The sequence below is a fragment of the Chionomys nivalis genome, chromosome 7 (assembly GCF_950005125.1).
Source record: "Chionomys nivalis chromosome 7, mChiNiv1.1, whole genome shotgun sequence".
Classification (NCBI taxonomy): domain Eukaryota; kingdom Metazoa; phylum Chordata; class Mammalia; order Rodentia; family Cricetidae; genus Chionomys; species Chionomys nivalis.
In genome coordinates, this window is record NC_080092.1 from 95,747,256 (window position 1) to 95,766,245 (window position 18,990).

General features: G+C 50.9%; 1 protein-coding gene across 1 annotated transcript; it reads left to right on the forward strand.

The window, feature by feature from the left end:
• The first annotated feature begins 4,315 nt into the window (after positions 1-4,315).
• LOC130876777 (E3 ubiquitin/ISG15 ligase TRIM25-like) lies at positions 4,316-12,698 on the forward strand. The gene is made up of 7 exons (XM_057773383.1): positions 4,316-4,331; positions 4,465-5,132; positions 8,745-8,840; positions 9,023-9,256; positions 10,241-10,403; positions 10,597-10,659; positions 12,142-12,698. The coding sequence occupies exons 1-7, from the start codon at positions 4,316-4,318 to the stop codon at positions 12,696-12,698; spliced, it is 1,797 nt and encodes a 598-aa protein (XP_057629366.1).
• Positions 12,699-18,990: the final 6,292 nt, after the last annotated feature.

Below are 18,990 nucleotides of genomic sequence, written 5' to 3' on the forward strand. Positions count from 1 at the left end.
AAACTAAGTGGTGGCAGGCAGATCCAGAGAGATGTGACATTTTGCTGGAGACATGGCCGGCTCCCAGCGGGAGAGACAAACCATCTTGCTTCTCAGCAGAGCCTTGCTTCTGTGAGGCATGCAGCGTGGGCTTTAAACAGGCAGTGGTGGGATAGAGGAAACCCAGTGGGGAGACGGCAGATACCCGAGGTACTGATAGTCCAGGCCCAGACTGATTGGTCAGCTGCAGCCACAGAAAGGCCGCTATACCTGGAGGCCATGGGGGTCGTTACTGCATTCCACCGTTAGTAAAGCACGTCCAGAGTCCACTTGTTAACGCCTGGTTGGCTCCTTGCCACGTGGCGGATACCTGGCAGTTTCTTCTCAGTAATTAGGGCAAGGCTGGGCAACGTCGGGCTCAGCACATCCTTGGAGTCAGAGGCCTACTTCTTGCTGGGTCTTTTCTGCAGTCTGTCATGACTACCAAAGCAGCGGTGGGGAGGTGGGAGTTAGGAAGGGAGTTAGCGGGGGTGGAGGTGGGGTGATGGTCTGGGCCCTTCAAAACCTAGTTCCTCACACACACTGGCTAAGTCCTTGTGCATACACTCCCATCCCCTTGAATCTTTTTAATTATTTTGAGACAGAGTTTCACCATGTAGCCCAGACTGTCCCGGAACTGCTTGACCATGCTTGCCTTGAACTCGGAGATCTACCTTCCGAGTGCTGGGATTAAGGTTCCACGCTCTCCTGAATGTGTGTGTGTGTGTGTGTGTGTGTGTGTGTGTGTGTGTGTGTGCTTGTGCATGTCTATGTATGAGGGTTGTTGGATCTCTGCAGCTGGAGTGACAGGCAGCTGCCTGATGCGGGATCTGGGAACAAACCCAGGTCCTCTAAAGAGCAGTATGCACTCTGAACCACAGGGCCATCTCTCTAGCCCCAGAATTTTTCTTAGCAACTGATATATACTTAATTTTATGTGCATGGGCGTTTTGCCTGCCTGTATGTCTGCACCCTGTGTATGCCTGGTGCCCAAGGAAGACAGAGGGGGAATCATCAGATCCACTGAAACTGGAGTTACATCCGGTTGTAAGGGTGCAGAGAGTCCAACCAGGTCCTGTGAAAAAGTAACCCATGCTCTGAAGTGCAAAGCCATCTCTCCAGCCCCTGGTTTTGATTTTGTTTGTTTCTTTCACTTAAGAAAACAAAAAAATTGGGCTGGAGAGATGGCTCAGAGATTAAGAGCATTGCCTGCTCTTCCAAAGGTCCTGAGTTCAATTCCCAGCAACCACATGGTGGCTCACAACCATCTGTAATGAAGTCTGGTGCCCTCTTCTGGCCTGCAGGCAGACATACAAACAGAATATTGTATACATAATAAATAAAAAAAATATTTTTTAAAAATCTATAATGTAGGCAGGAGAGATGACCCAGGAGTTAAGAGCATTGGTTGCCCTTGCACTGGACCTCTGTTTGATTCCCAGCACCCACACGGTGCCTCACAACCATCTGTAATCCCAGCTACAGGGGATCTATTGTCCTCTTCTGGACTCTCCAGGCACGTGGTACACAAAATTCATGCAGGCAAAACACCATTTTTAAAAACGTTAAAGAAACCTATAGTTGTTGTTAACTTCTTTCCCTTTGGCAGGATTTCCCTTGTGACCGAAGCTGGCTTGGAACCTGCGATCCTGTTTCTTGCCCCTATTACATGTTTTTGCCGCATGTATGTGGCATTCCTAGTGCCCTAAGAAGTCAGAAGAGGGAGTTGGATTACCCAGAACTGGAATTACGGATGGCTGTGAGCCATGCGGGTGCTGGGAGTCGAACCCAGGTCCTCTACAAGAATAAATGCTCCCAAATACAATGTCATCTCTCCAGCCCCCTACAGAGACTCAAAAAGTATAAGTAGCAAACAAAAAGCTAAAGCTTGGACCAGACAGATGGTTCAGGAGTTAAGAGCACTTGCTGCTCTTCCGAAGGACCCAAGTTCAGTTTCCAGCACTCACATGGCAGCTCAGACTCGCCTGTAACTCCAGTTCCAGGGGATCTTCTGCCTTCTGCCCTCTCTAGACACCAAGCACACACACACACACACACACACACACACGGCACACAGACATACACGCAAGCAAAATGTTTTAACACATAAAAATAAATGCAATCAGGCCGGGCGGTGGTGGCGCACGCCTTTAATCCCAGCACTTGGGAGGCAGAGGCAGGCGGATCTCTGTGAGTTCGAGACCAGCCTGGTCTACAAGAGCTAGTTCCAGAACAGGTTCCAAAACCACAGAGAAACCCTGTCTCGAAAAACCAAAAAAAAATAAAAAAAATAAATGCAATCTTTTATTTTTAATGCCCTTGGAAAACAAAACAAAACCCCTAAGGCAGCCATGTCTGTCCACTGGAAACGGAGGCAGGATGACTCTGCCAGGTAACACGGTGAAACATACTCTGGGGTCGGGGGTGAGGCACTGGGCCCAAGACTGGCTTACCCCTACCGCCATCTACTTAGGAAGCTAAAGCAGAAGGATTGGGAATTGAGGCTATCGTAAGATTTGCCATGAGTTCAAGGCCAAACTGGGCAGCTTCAGCCTTTCACAAAATAGAAACTAAAGAGAGTTCTGAGGAGATACCTCAGCTGATCAGGGCTTACCCAGCATGTACAGGGTCCTCGTTTCAAACCTCAACACCACGCTCTAGCGGAACCTGGATTGATGCCTGCTGAGGAATGCAGCAGTAAAATTTTGTATTTTTGTAATTAAAGCGTTGTGTTTCCATAAGAGCAAAACGACGTCATATGTACAGTCAAAACACTGCAGTTCACAGCATGCGACAGCATCCAGTCTGCGCAGAGGGGTGGAGGCAGTGTTTGTGGTTCTGTGGTGACGACAGGCCTCGAGCAGATGTGCGCGTACAGACGTCAGACTGCACGTGGTGTGTGCGTGCAGCCCTCAGTGACGTTGTGGAAGGCAAGGCAGCTGCGCGCTGCCGTGAGGTCCTGAGTGCAGACTGCATCTTCAGTCATCTTTGGGAGTCCAGAAACTTTTCAAGGCCCAGCATGCCAGAAGCTGGGTTCCAATATACACCAGGCCCTGGCTTTGACACCCCAAAGAAAAGAACCCCATTTGTCTCACAAAAGATTTCTGTGAAGAATTTGCAGCAGACACCGTAATTAGGAGGAGATGCTGATGCCCCCCCTGAACCCCCGCGATGAGGAAAGGCTGCCTTCTGTTCTCCGCTTCTGCACAACAAGAGGAGTCAGGCTAGTGTTTGGAGGCAGATTAACAGACCAAACTTCTTAGAGGCTTTTTCCCATGGGGTTCAGAAAGACAGGAAATAAGACTCAAGAGAAACCACTAACCAGGGTGGTAGCAGCTCTCTTCAACTTCCGAATCCCCTATTTCTCCATCTCGATTTGTTTCAGACAGAATCTCCCATCAAGATAATGCTTGGGGCTAGCCTGGGGATGTAACTCCGTGGTACAGCATTTGCCTAGCATGTGGAAGGCCCAAGTTTGATCACCAGCATGGAGAAGGGGGAGAGGAGGAAAGGGGGATGCTGGGGAGATGGCTCAGTGGTTAGGAGGTTTTGCTGCTCTCGCAGAGGACCTGGGTTCAGTTTCCAACACACACACAGTGACAATCATCTGTAATTTCAGCTCCAGGGCCTCTGATTCCCTCTCCTGAGGTCAGGAACTGGATGCACATGGTGTACATACACACATGCAGACAAAACACTCATTCCTAAAATCAAAACAAGTCTTTGAAGAAGAGGAGAGAGGAGGAAGAATACCCAAATGATGCTTGTATCTCACGTTAGGCCAAGAGGCCTTGTCCTGTCACTTCATGAGAATCACACCAAGAGAGGAGAAACAAGCTCCCAGGATGCTGCTGTGGCTCACTGTTTCCCTCTTTGGTTAGAAATACGAACAGACATTACATCAGCGGCGAGTGGTTCTAGCTGCCGGTAGCTCTTCTGTCCCGGAGCTGAGGATCCATCCGTGGAAAAGCGAGATGCGTCGGCAATGCACAGCACGGCAGCCTGCCCTGTGGCACACCTGTGTCCTGATGACATCACAGGCAGGATGCAGGGGCTGGCTGCACCCGAATTATGACATCAGCAGTACTTGGGCCATCCTCAGAGAAAGGGCATCTGGGTAGGGAAACCATGAAACAACAAACACAGGGGAAGGAGAGAAGACGGCAGTCGTCAGCCCCCAGGTAGGACACGAGGGGACGAGGGGACGTTCTCAGCAGCTGGCCAGGTCCTGGTCGCTGACTCTATGGGTCCTTTTCCTTCTTGCCACAGGACAGCAAACTCTCTGACTCTTGCTGCCATGCAGAAAGTCTCACGTAAGTTCAAATTTCTGACCTCCCCTCCCAAGGGCCAAGGAAGTGGTTTCTCCCCCACACCATCCTGTCCTTGGTTCTTGTAAAGGCCACTGTCCCCACCCCCGCTGTGCCTGGATTTTCTCTGTCTTCTCAGGACCAGTCCAGGACCGAGTTCCCCCACAGCTCTCTTCCCAGTCCTCCCGAGTGCCTCAAATCCAGCTCCTGGCCGGCAGCAACAGCAGCCAACGCATACTGGAGGACCAAGTCCTCTGTCCTATTTGCCTGGAGGTTTTCCGAAATCCCGTCACCACCGCCTGTGGCCATAACTTCTGCATGAGTTGCCTCCAGAGTTTCTGGGACCACCAGGCTGCCATCGGGGAGACGTACTATTGCCCCCAGTGCAGAGAGACCTTTCCCACCAGGCCCCGCCTCTGCAAGAATGTCATCCTTGGGGAGATGGTGGCTTGCTTCACCCAGGCCAAGAGCCAGACCTCAGGGCCCCTGTGGAACCTGGCTGGCCCCACAGATGTGCCCTGTGACTTCTGCTCCCCGCAGAAGCTGAGGTCAGTTAAGTCATGCCTGCAATGCATGGCTTCCTTGTGCGAGAAGCACCTGCGCAGCCACTTTGAGGACCAGGTGTTCCAGGACCACCAGCTCCTGGAGCCTGTGTGGGACCTCAAGAACCGCCTGTGCCGCAAACACCGCAAGCTCCGGCAGCTGTACTGCCGCACCGAGGGCAGCTGCGTGTGCGGAACCTGCCTGCTGGAGGAGCACAAGAACCACGACACCACCCCGCTGGAGGATGAACGGGCCCGCAAGGAGGTGAGGATGGGTCGTATTTCCCCGAGGACAGTAACACCGCTCGGGCTGGGCTTTATGGCACCAGATACTTGAGATTCGAAGGCAGGAGTTTGAGAACCCAGGGAACGTAAGCGACATGAGAACCCAAAGACAATTAGGCAGGGCCTCTGAGGTGGCTCAGCGGGTAAAGATGCTTTCTACCCTGGTGATCTAAGTTCTGTCCTCAGGACCTACATTTTAGTGGAAGGAAAGCTGGTCGTGACTATACAAGTAATTCCACCATTTGGGAAATAGAGGCAGGCAGTTCTCTGTAAGTTCAAGGCCAGCCTGTTCTACGTAGTTTCAGGACAGCCAGAGCTACGTAGTGAGACTCTGTTTTTTGTTTTGTTTTGTTTTGTTTTGTTTTTTAAAAAAGGTAATCTGTTGGGAGGCAAAGGCAGGCAGATCTCTGAGTCTGAAGCCAGCATGGTCTACAGAGCAAGTTCCAGGACAGCCAGGGATACACAGAGAAACTCTGTCTTGGAAAAAAAAAAAAAAAAAAGTGAAAGATGAGAGATGATGGCCAGCATCCATATGTGAGCCTTGGCATGCACACAGGCTCCCATAATAATAACCATTTTTCTCAGGCAGTTGCTAACATGATGGGTCATGTTACGGAATAGGAAGGCATTAAGTTAGGTTACTAAGGAAGGACAGAACTGCATGTCAGAAGTCTGTATCTGCAGAGAACAACGTGTGGTGAGGGGTAGGAAAGATTGCTTAGAGCGTCTGCATCGGAGATGTAGCCAGGTAACGCCTGTGACTTGCTGCTCTCAAGAAGCCATAGAAAGGGTAGCTGGAGAGATGGCTCGGCAGCTAAGAGCACTGGTTGCTCTTCTAGAGGATCTGGGTTTGGCTTCCAGCACCCGCATGGCGGCTCACAACCAGTGTTTGTAACTCCAGATCCAGGGGACCAGAGCCCTCTTAGAAATGCACGCAGGAAAAACACCCATGCACATAAAGTCATAGATAAAATGCTTTAAAAGGAAAGAAGTAGAAAGAAACATCAGTTGCTTCCTAACTCTTTACATTTTCTTTCTTTGGTTTCGTTTAAAGCGATCTTCCCTAGCCCTTCCCCGTGTATAGTTCAGCAGAGGAAAACCCTGCGACCACTTCATTAGGCAACACTTCTAGGACCCTTTGTGCTGCTGGTGTTCACTGCAGCCCCCAAGAGAAGGTAGTGGATGCTCTAACAACTAGCACCGCTTCTGAGAAATTAGCCTTCTTAGCAGGTGCTGTGAGAACGGGCTATTGTGGCTAGCCTGATCTACATAGGTAGTTTCAAGCCAGCTAGGGCTACATAGTGGGATTCCCCATTTCAGTGGTCTAGAGAATGGCTCAGTGGTTAAGAGACATGAGTTCTGTTCCCAATACCCTCATGGTGGTTTACAGCTTTAGTTCCAGGGGATCCAATACCCGTCTTCTGCAGCCACAGCCACCAGGCACAACAGGGTACATAGACGTTACATCTGGGCAAAAACACCCATCCACATAAAAACTAATGATAATAAAACAAAAACAAAAGCTGGGCATACCTGAAGTGCTAACACTTAAGTAGCTTAGGCAAGAGGACTCCAAGTTCAAGGTCAGCCTGGGCTACATAAAATCAACTCTGCTCCCCCAAAAGAAATCAGAATGGGGAGACGGCTCAGTAAATAAGGTGCTTGTTTTTATAGGCATGAGTTCATGGTGGTGCACACTTAGAATCCCAGCACTGGAGAGGCTGAGGCAGGGGCATCGCTGAGGCTTGCTGGCTGGCTAGTCTAGCTGTATCGATGAGCTCTCGGCTTGGTGAGAGACCTTGCTACAGAAACAGAGGGAGAAGAGGCTGGAGAGGTGGTGCAGTGGTTGAGAACTCTGCTCTTGCAGAGGACCTGGGTTCAGTTCCTAGCACCAAACCTCTATAACTCTGGTTCCAGGAGATCTGATACTTGGCACGGTGTAGTGCATCTACCTGCATGCAGGCAAAACACCCGCACACATGCAATACATATATTGGTAGATATATATTGGTATTTTTTTTTAAATATTTATTTATTTATTTATTTATTTATTTATTTATTTATTTATTATGTATACAGTATTCTTCCTATGTGTATGCCTGAAGACCAGAAGAGGCCACCAGACCTCACTACAGATGGTTGTGAGCCACCATGTGGTTGCTGGGAATTGAACTCAGGACCTTTGGAAGAGCAGGCAATGCTCTTAACCGCTGAGCCATCTCTCCAGCCCCTATATTGGTATTTTTGAGACAGGGTTTCTCTCGATAACAGCTCTGTCTGTCCTGGAACTCACTATGTAGCCTAGGCTGGCCTGAAACTTACAGAGATCCCCCTACCTCTGCCTCCCACTTATTTTTTTTTTTAAGAAAGAAAATACAGCCGGGCGATGGTGGCGCACGCCTTTAATCCCAGCACTCGGGAGGCAGAGGCAGGCGGATCTCTGTGAGTTCGAGACCAGCCTGGTCTACAGAGCTAGTTCCAGGATAGGCTCCAAAACCACAGAGAAACCCTGTCTCGAAAAACCAAAAAAAAAAAAAAGAAAGAAAATACAGCAGCAAGTGATTGAGGAAAATAATGTTAATCTCTGGTTTCTACATATACATGCACTAACATATATATGCACCTAATGTTAATCTCTGGTTTCCACATATACATGCACTAACATACATATGCACCTATGCACACAGGCAGACTCACATAAAAACATATGTATGCACGCATACACACACACACACAAACTGCAGCTTAAATTAGCTTCCTTTCCCCTTTCTTCTGCCAGCCCCTTCCCCTCGCAGGGTCTCCCGTACCCCAGTCTGGTCTGGAACTCCCTGAGTCTGAGGTTACCCCTGCCTATACTTCCTCAGTACCTAGTTTCTCGTTCTTGAATTGCTTTTAGAAGAGAGTTCCCTGGATTTTAGCTAGCCATCAGGTACATTCGGTAGCCCCGATGTCCTGACATAACCTAACCAACCGTCATCAGTCTGGTAAGAAAAGGAACTTACCGTCAGAAAAAAGAGCTAATGACATTGCTAAACGCATCATTTAGTTCAACTGACCCGTTTCACTGTGAACCTCTCAAAAGATGGAAGCCCTGCCTGGCCCACAGGCTGGCCAGCACCATTTCCCACATAGGCACTTGCCAAAGCACTAATCTCCCTGTACCAGTGGTGCTTGTGGGCTTATGTAGGTCTGGAGCTGGACAGCATTGTCCTGGGGTACCCAGGTGTCTACATATAAGCTCCGCCCTGTGTGGTTCTCACCACATCCTACCTAGCTGAAGCCGCTGAACCCTTCCCAGCACCTCCTGTGTCCTGAAGCCTGTGTTCATCACTATTAGGAGCAAAGAAACGGGTTCCTGTGAATGAAGAACCAGACTCTAGGGCAGTGGAGGAACAAAAACTAGAAGCATAAATGATATCTGCCCTTCAGCCCTGGTCTTCAGCTCACTGAAGCCTAGGAATAAAGGGGTCCATCTCGTCCAAGGTTGGCAGTTGAGTTTCTCCAAGGCCCACTCTCTCAAGGCCCCTGGGGGAGAACAGTGGGGGAACCTTCCTCCACCCCTCCCTCTCTTCTGCCCCCCCCCACGTTCTAGGTGGAAGTTCGGAAGATTCAGGCCAATGTGGAGAACCAGATGCTAATCATTGCCTCTGACAGCCAGAAACACCACGGACGAGTAAGCTTTCTCTCGGTAAGGTGGGCTACCACCATGCCAGGCCCAGGCTGTGAGGCTCTTGGGACCTCCCAGAAACTACAGGGGAGTGTGGTGAGGGGAAACAGTGAACAAAGGCGGGACACTTGGCGAGGCTCTGTACTGGGAGAGTCGGGTGGAGGAGTGGGGTTCAGGGATGCCTCCCTACACACCCACTCCAGAAACTGATCCAGACAATGCGAGATGAGGTGAACAACTGCTTCTCAGAGATCCTTCATGAGATTAAACAGCTGCAGATACAGGTCTTGGAGTTTGTGGAGAAAGAGGAGGCGGCTGCCCTGGAAAAGCTGGGCAGTTCTATCCAGCAAAGCCGCAACCGGCTCCTGACGTTGGAGGGGGACAGCGTCTGGCTCCAGAGCCTGCTCACCAACAGGAGCGATGAGCAGTTCCTGCAGGCAAGAACCCCCTCTAGAACAAGAACCCCCTCTAGACCAAGAACCCCCTCTAGACCAAGAACCCCCTCTAGACCAAGAACCCCCCTCTAGACCAAGAACCCCCCCTCTAGACCAAGAACCCCCCTCTAGACCAAGAACTCCCCTCTAGACCAAGAACTCCCTCTAGACCAAGAACCCCCTCTACACCAAGAACCCCCCCTCTAGACCAAGAGCCCCCTCTAGACCAAGAACCCCCCTCTAGACCAAGAACCCCCTCTAGACCCAAAAAAAAACCCTCTAGACCAAAAAAACCCCCTCTAGACCAAGAACTCCCTCTAGACCAAGAACCCCCCTCTAGACCAAGAACCCCCTCTAGACCAAGAACCCCCCTCTAGACCAAGAACTCCCCTCTAGACCAAGAACTCCCCTCTAGACCAAGAACCCCCTCTAGACCAAGAACTCCCCTCTAGACCAAGAACCCCCTCTAGACCAAGAACCCCCTCTAGACCAAGCCCGGTCTTATGTACTGAAACCCATTTTCCTCCCTAGCCATGGTCTGGTGTTCCTGCAGGGCGGGGGTGGGAGGTGAAGGAAGAGATGGGGAAGTGCTAGGCAGGGTGGCTGACCAGAAAGTTGGCAGCAACTTTCTCTATGCACGGGACCAACCCCTATGTCTGGGCCCTCCTAGCAGGGATCTCCTTCCTCAAATTGCCCTCATACCCCGGACAGATTTCAAAGACCACTCCTTCCTTGTCCCCCTCTGGACAGCAGGGTGGACTTGACAATGATCTTGATGAGCAATTAAAGTCTCAACTCCAACCCTCCAGCCGTTTTCTCGAGCAGCCAGACCACCACAGATGCTCCGCCAACCAACCAGGGAGGAGGCAGATGCTCACGGTTGAATGAAAATGGGCGACATTTCCTCCACTCACCCGTGGAGGTGCCCCTGGCAGGTGCGTGAGCCCTAGCTAGTGGGGTACTAGCTTGCCCCTCTCTGCATAGCAGGAGTTCCCCAGACTGAAGCACTACCCTGCCTGCATGGAACCCTTGATGGGCACCAGCTATGAGGAGACACATTGCTTCCTTCAGCTGCGGGAGACTCTGGCCCAGCTCCGCACCCGGCTGATGGACATAGGCCTCAGCTTCGTCAACCAGCTGCTCTTGAAGGGTCAGTCTCTGCGAAGTCTGGAGTCTTGTGGCCTGGGAGTGGCCCCTTCCCGCGGGGCAGTGTCTGTGGAGCCCCGTCTGCCTGTGTTCACCCTTCCCAGGTCACCGGCTCCAGGACTGGTCAAGCCTCCCTCTGGACGGATGCTGGGCTGTAAGAGGGTCCTCAGCAAAGCTTCTCCATCCCCCCTCCCCAGGCATCAAGATGAGCTCCTATGAGGTGCTACCCTCAGCTGTGGACAGAAAAACACTACTTCAGTGTGAGTTCTCAAACCGGAGGCCAACCCCGGGGGAGGGGAAAGGAGAAGGATCCCCGGGGGCTGTAACTCCCCTGCCTCACCTGCCTCCAGGGCACTCTCTTTTCTCTTTCCTGACCTCTCACTGAATACTGGGGATCTCAGAGAGGCTTAATAGGAAGAAAGGGAGACCCTATCCGTTTCTACCTCAAAGACAGCCCTTCTGAGACTCTCTGGGCCTTATGTGTCAGTGACTCCTGCCCTCATCTGGGAGGCTGCCAACTTCCCTGGGGGGTTAGCCAAGTCAACTGGTGTTATTCTTTCTAAAAAAATGTGGGGGAGTCCTCTGGGGCTCACGGAGCAGCAGCGAGCTCCGGCGGGTGCCAGCGGGGTGGGCGGGTGCCGGGTCCCGGCTCCGGAGTCAGGCACCCGAGTAGCGGCAGAGTTCCCATCAGCGGGGAGCCATGCGGCGGGCGCGTGTGAGCAGACCCAGAGACACAAAAGGTAGCCATAAAACATTTGTTGAGGGAGAGAGGGGGAGAGGGAGAGAGGGAGAGAGGAAGAGGGAGAGGGAGAGAGAGAAGGAGGAGGAGAGAGGGAGAGAACAGAAGGAGAGAGAGAGAGAGAGAGAGAGAGAGAGAGAGAGAGAGAGAGAGAGAGAGAGAGAGGGCGGCAGAGGTCAGAGGTTAAAAAGGGAGTGGGCGTGGCTAGGGCGGGACCGAAAGAATAACAACTGGAGTAGGCATTATGCCTTCTTCCAACTCCAGGTGTCCATTTATTTGATGTCCCTACAAACCCTCTCCCTGGTCTTGGCCCCAGAACCAAATTCCCAAGGCTTCTGAGAAATTAGGGATTAGATATGGAACATCTTTGACCCGTGGGTCACCTCAGCCAGGAACCTTTCACCCTCCCCCAGTCTCATTCCTGAACGAATAAGAAAGGTGATTATTATATCAGGGTCTGGTGTTGGGGGGGGGACCCTGTTCCCAGTCCCTCCAGAAAAGTCCAGCATAGGACAGGGTCTTCCAGTTTTAGTCCTCCAGGCTGTCTGGTGCAACCCCTAGAGTGCCCCAGCAAAGTTGGCCTTTTGAGGGGAGGGGTTCAAGACAGGGTTTCTCTGCGTAGCCCTGGCTGACCTGGAACTCACTATGTAAACCAGGCTAACCTCAAACTCGGAGATTCACCTGCCTCTGCCTCCCGAGAACTGGCCTTAAAGGCCTGTGTCAACACTGCCCAACTGAATTGGGCTATTTTAAGGAACATGCTTGTAATCTAACATTTGGGAGGCTGAGGCAGGATGGCTACCTCAAGTTCAAGGTCAGCCTGGACTAACCTGGTCTCAAAAGCACAAGAATAAAATAGATGAGAACTAAACCAGCAGGGAGAGGGTGCTCCTTCTAGGACCCTGGGGTGCAGTATGAGTTCTTTCCAAACACCTGCTCCTTGCTCGCACCCTGCCCTGGGAACGGTGACCCCGGCTCCCTGGTGCTTTCATCCCAATGCCAGATTACTGCAACCTGAACTTCGACCCCGCCACGGCCAGCGAGGAGCTCTTCTTGTTCAAGGAAACGCACTCGGTGTTGAACTTGGGCATCCTTCTGGAGCCCTCGACCACCAACAGCCCTTTACCAGGCTTCAAGCAGTGGCCCCAAGTGCTGTGCTGCCCCGGCCTGTCGGAGGGGTGTCACTACTGGGAGGCCGAGGTGTCCAACTCGTGGATATGCCTGGGTGTCACGTACCGCCACTGCCCTCCGCTGGGCAGCCGCCCCCGTCGCAACATCGTCTACCTGCTGGGCCGCAACCCCTACTCATGGTGTCTGGAATGGGACTCGCTCAAGTTCTCGGTGTGGCATAACAACACGCAGACGGTGCTGCACGGCTCCTACCACCACACGCTCGGCGTGGCGCTGGACTTCGGCGCCGGCTGCCTGTCCTTCTATGGGGTGACGGGTGACATGAGCCTCCTCTACCGCTTCCTCACCTCCTTCCTGGAGCCTCTGTACCCCGCGGTCATGGTCAGCAGCGGAGCCTCGCTCACACTCAAGCAGTACCCCGAGGCATAGGCAGCGCCCGCCGGCACAGGCTGGCTGCCAATAAAGTTAGACTCTACGTAGTGGCTGGGCAGGAGTGCTGAGAGGGAGGCAGGGGCCTGGCGTGGTCCCCTGCGCCCAGGATAAAAGTGGGGGCCCATCTGCTTTCCAGCCCTATTTCTGAATGCTATCTGCCACGCCTCCGTTAGCACGGAGGGAACCAAACTGGAGGTCCCCTGGGGCTGGGATAACCTGTGTCCTTCAGAAGCCAAAATCCTGCACCATCTCTTACACACTCCATCAGTAACCCTTGGTCTTGCTTCTCAGGCCCATCCATGTCACTCGCTCCCAGCTATCTTCAAAGACTGCGAAGCCTCAGGTGGGGCAAAGGCTTGAGCCAAGCAAGTCTTCAGCTGACCCTGGAGGGTTGGCCAGAGACCTTGCTCATCTGGATGGAGACAGGAAAGTCAGGGCTGAGGAGCCGAACCCTTTCTTAGATGCAAGACGTGGGGCTGAGGACTGAGGTCCAGGTGAGAGGTGGTGAGCAGTGAGCTGACCTCCTTAGAGCAAAGCGGCTGCAGTCAGTGCGTTCTGCAGCGTGGAAGGCTGTGGATACCGGGTGGGTAACCAGTACCTGCCCCCTCATCTTTATGATGTGTGAGAGTCGCTCCTTGCCCCTCCCCCATGTACCCACTCCACTCATGGGGGCTGTGGACACTCAGGCTTTTGTAATCTAACTCGCCCAGTGAGAGGCCTGAAAGTCTGTGCAGGCTCCATTCAGGGCCAGTCCAGGTCCCTGATGGTAGGAGTGAAGCCCTACCCACCCCCTACCCCCCAAGCCGAGGGTTCCTGTCCACTGGGAAAGCACTCTGGATTTCCAGACTCAGCCAGCCAGCCATGGTTCCTGTGGCCAAGTTAATGATCCACAAAATGAGAAAGTTCACAAGAGAGAAAGCCCCTAGGGCAAGGCAGGTGGCAGCCAGACCAGGCGGCACCTCACCACGAGGATACTTGGGAATGCAGTTTCTGCAGGAATTAGTAACCCTGCTTTCTCCTTGAGGCACTCCTTTTGGGGTGAGGAGGGCAATGCTGAGCTTCAAAGGTCTCCTGAGGTGCCGTCCTGTGGCTGGCTGGGACTGAGAGGTGGTCACTTCTCCCTGGCATCTTCTCTCGGCTTCTGAGTAATTTCCCAAGGCTATGAAGTCTTCCTCGTATTGAGGAGAGGAGGCTTTCCTTATTCCTGAGGCCTAGATCACGCCTCTGCTCCCGACTCTCACTCTTCCAGGATCAGGAAAGGAGTCAGCAGTGCATGTGGTGGGCCATACATGTAATTCTAGCACTCAGGAGACTGAGGCAGGAGGATTGCTGCTTTTTCCAACCTGCTTTGCCAACCCCTCCACCCCCCAGATCCCCAAGGCATATAGCAACAGGATGGTATCTGAGAAGTCGCAGTATCCTGGGACACACATCCAAAGATTTGTATCTCTTACTTAAATAGCTGCTCTTTATTTCGGGGTTCCTTATTTGGGGACTCCATGTGTTATCACTAGAGGTGGGTGTCCTTAAACCAGTAAAGAAAAAAAAAGGTCGAGGTCCCTTTGGCCATGGCTCAGCACACCACTTCACAGGAGACTATGTCACGGAGGGTAGAGATCACGTTGGAGGAAATGGGCCTCCTGATGGCTTCAGTGTGCTCATTGTGCATGCAGGTACCTGGGTGGGGACACCGTTCCATGGTAGAGCGCTTTCCTAGCGTGCTCCATGGAAAAAAGGAATCACTGGGCACGAACAATACTAAATCCAGTAGTTTATCGATGTCAATTTAACTATGTATCAGAGAAGGCTGCTTTAGAAAGTGCCCCCCCCCCGTTCCCACTCCAGGTGAAGAAGCCAGGGCAGGAACTCGCTCTGGAATACCACCTACACCTTTAAATTCTTTAGTTCCTGCTCGAGGACTTAGTACATTTCTTTGATGGAGAGGGAGATACAGAAGTCAGGGCTCAGCCTCACCCACACTCCACACAGGCCCTACCCCTGACCTCTGTCATCAGTGCATGAGTTTCTAACAGGATCCTTTGGTTTGGGCTGGATTTTTTTTTTAATGTTTTGCTCCATCATATAAGGCTCTCATTATATAAAGCTGGCCTCAAAGTCAGCATGGCTTAGACTGGCCTTGACCATCTGATCCTCCTGCCTGTGCCCTCCCTAGTGCAGAGAGTATGGGGTGCACAATAGTCCACCACCACAAACTCTGGTGCCACATGCCAGCCTGGGCTGTGTGGCAAGCTCCAAGCCAGTCATGGCTAAATAGACCTTGTTGAAGGAGGAAAAAGAGAATCCACGGGTGCTTCATTTTTAGGAGTACTTGGTGGGCAGAGATAGAGATGGCACTGGTGCTTCCTGCTTTTCCAGAGGCCCTGAGTTCGGTTTCCAGTACCCAGGCTGCTTGGCTCACCACAGCCTATAACTCCACTTCCTGGTGATTCCATACTCTGAGGTCAACTGCACTCCTGTGCACACACACACACAAAATTGTTAAAATTAAAAAGTTTTTTACCAGGTGGTGGTGGTGCCTGCCTTTAATTCCAACACTCTGGAGGCAGAGGCAGGTAAGTTCAAGGCCATCCTGATCTACAGAGTGAGTTCTGAAAGAGCCAAGGGTACACAAAGAAACCCTGTCTCAAAACAAAACCAAAAATAATGATAAAAAGAAAGAAAAAAGAAAGAAAAGAAATGTTTTTCATAATCTGTAGTATTCCATATAGAAAGATTGGACCAGATTACCACAAGTCTTTAATCACAACTCTTGGGAGGCAGAGGCTGGTGGATGGCTGTGAGTTCGAGGCCAAGCTCATCTATATAATGAGTTTAGGACAGCCAGGGCCGAACAGTCTAGATTGATAGATGAAGGGATGACCAATAACATCTTGCTGTTTCTAGTTGTAAAAATAATTTTAATTTTTTAAATTACTGTTTGTGTATGTATGTACGCGCGGAGGTCGGAGTACAGCTTACCTGAGGTGGTTCTACCCCCATTTTGTGGGTCCTGGGGATCGAACCCAGGTCATCAGACTTGGCAGGAAGTATGTCTACCTGCTGGGCAAACTCGTCAGTCAAGAAATTCTGCTTTTAGCGTTGGTGGCGCACGCCTTTAATCCCAGCACTCGGGAGGCAGAGGCAGGCGGATCTCTGGGAGTTCGAGGCCAGCCTGGTCTACAAGAGCTAGTTCCGGGATGGGCACCAAAGCTACAGAGAAACCCTGTCTCGAAAGAAAAAAAAAAAAAAATTCTGCTTTTAACAAACACTAACAACGTGCCAGGAACGTCTCTAGAAAATGAAATACAAAGAGCATATTAGCTCATATTTAATCCTCATATCATGTTACTCATCTCCACAGCACGGATGAGGAAGCTGAGGGGTGAGAGGTCAGGAGGCCCACCCAAGGTCACACAGGCAAAGTGCTTGGGAAGCCTGAACTCAAAAGCAAGCAGTCTACATGTTTGTTTTGTTTTGTTGCTTTTTGGTTTTTTTGTCTGTTTGTTTTGAGACAGGGTTTCTCTGTGTGATCCTGAACGTCCTGGAACTCACTCTGCAGACGAACTCTATTGCTGGGATTAAAGGCATGTGCCAACATCACCCAACCAAGCTTTGTTTTCCTAATGTTACTTCAAGTTTGGCCAGAGTCCAAGAAGGGCCAAAAGATGCTAGTGGGATTTCATCATCCCATTCCTATAGGTGGACAAAGAGAATTGAGACCAGAAGGCCACAGCCTGGAATAGAACCTTTTACCATCCCTCCACCAAAGAAGGGGGCTGGCTATTCGGGATGCTCTGGTCAAGGTCCTTCCTGACATGGTGGACACTCCACGACATTATAAAGTCTCCATTGCCCTTTTCCCGAAAGGAAATCTAGGGGAAGATACCCCGCAGTTCAGGAGAACTGGGCTGTCTTCATCCTGCCCTGCTGGCCCAGTCCCTCACCCTAGCCCTTGACTGCTCCTCTGAGTGCCAGGCAGCTTTGCTGAGTTCCTCACCACCAACCCCTCATCCCACCCCATGATGCCTCCCAAATCATCTCACCTCCTGGCTTTTGCCTATGCCTCTGTCTGCCTGGAGCGTCCCTCCACACCCTGACTCATACCTGTCTTGTTCCTGCTTATTCCTCGGGACTTGGCTAAAGTGAGCTCCGGGGAGCTGGTCTTGAGCTCTCTGCTAAGCCAGGTGTCTCCTCTTTTCTGCATCCACAACACCCCGTGTACAATGTCCTCCTGCACACTCTCTGCCTTCGGTTTCATGAGTGACTTCACTAGGCTTAAGTTATCTGGGTATCACATCTGTGTCTCCAGAGTTGAATGCATGCCTGATTGTGACTTCACCAAGCTTAGGTTATCCGGGTATCACATCTGTGTCTCCAGTGTTGAATGCACACCTGATTGCTGTGGAATAATCTTTTTGTACGCTGGGAAGATGTGTCACTCAGATTGGTTTAATACAAAGCTGAACAGCCAATAGCTAGGCAGGATTTTGGGGGCAGAGAGGATGCTGGGAAGAAAAGGGAGAGACACTAGAATTCAGAGCAAGCAGCATAGGCATTACAAAGTAAAGGTAACCAGACCACATTTAAAAAAAAAATGGGGGCTGGAGAGATGACTCAGAGGTTAAGAGCATTGCCTGTTTTTCCAAAGGTCCTGAGTTCAATTCCCAGCAACCACATGGTGGATCACAACCATCTGTAATGAGGTCTGGTGCCCTCTTCTGGCCTGCAGACATACACACAGACAGAATATTGTATATATAATAAATAAATATTTTTTTAAAAAAGATTAAAAGATATGGGTTACTTTAAGTTATAAGAGCTGGTTAGAAATAAGCCCAAGCTACTGGCCAAGCTTTCATAATGATAAGTCTCTGTGTCGTGATTTGGGAGCTGGCTGGAAAGACAGAGAAAGACTCGCAATACCTGATACCTAGCAGATCCTAAAGAGTTGATACAAGGGCTGCAGGAACTCTCCGCAAAACGTGACCGCGAGGACCACTCAGACCCTGCATCAAGTGAGGCTGTGTGTGAGCAGCAGGGAGCTGTCTTACCTCCTTCCCTGTGACTCTTTTCCTCCTAGCACAACTGACTCCATGATGGAAGTACTATTCAGACCATACAACACAGAGACAGTGCCATCTGCCAAAATGAAGACATAATCCGTCCAAGTCCATAGTTCTAGGAAAGCCTATACATGTGCCAACCTTGCCTTTTGGCTCCCACAGTCCCACTTCTGGCTAACTGTTAAATGAAGTGTGTCCAGCCAGAGTATGGTTTATTTAAAAACTCACGCTGAGAAAGGCTCAGTGGTACACTGAGAACCCCAACACCCAATGTCGCCGCTGGCTGGCTAATGGAGATCCTCTATTGGTTTAAATCCATGTCCTGGCCATCTTCCCTGGTAGATGCCCCACAACACCTTGAGGCTGACTGTGTCCTCTGCATCTCGACAGGGCTCAGGACCCGCCTATCACTCCTTCCTCCATTTCCACCTTCCCTGAAGATGCTTTAGACTATGACCCATCAGCGGGTGTTGTGGTGAATACGTTTCTCGGCCCATGCGAAGCAGCATGCATTGGGATAGCATCCATACCTGCTGTGGATTCTAGACTCCCTGGGCTTCTCAGGTCAGGTAGTGGAGAAACAGGTACTGGGAGGAGGGTGGGCATGGGCTGGGGAGAGGCTCAGCCATTCAAGGGTGGCTCACAACCAAAAATAGAAGGGTAAAGTAGGCCCTAAGCGTGATACAAGAGGGGGTGTCACTCAGTAACCATTTTATTAACATTCTCCAACATTAGGGCAAACCCCCACAATGGTCGGACTATCGAAACAGTAAATAAAGAGCAAATTCATAATGATGTTTGTATTACTCGTCTCCCCCTTTGCTCGAATCTCAGACCTGAAATCAATAAAGTTTTATTCACAAAACTAGGTAACTACTCCATGGTAATTAATGATTAATGATCATATTTTCTAAAAATATTACACTGAACTTCCACCTGGATGGTTGAGCTTTCTGCCTTAAGGTTTTTTGTTTGTTTTTTGAGTTTTTTTGTTTTGTTTTGTTTTGGAGACAGAGTCTCACTATATAGCCCTGGGTAGCCCAAAGTTGGTTATGGAGACCAGGCTAGACCTGAACTCACAGATATCTGCACGCTTCTGCCACCGCACTCAGCTAACGCCCCCTAAGTTTTGTCCCAGGTGAGTGGTTTAGTCACTTCACCCTATTTGGAGGTGTTGTAGGTCTGGGGTTGCACAGGGACGTAGAATGTCTGCAGTGCCTGGACAT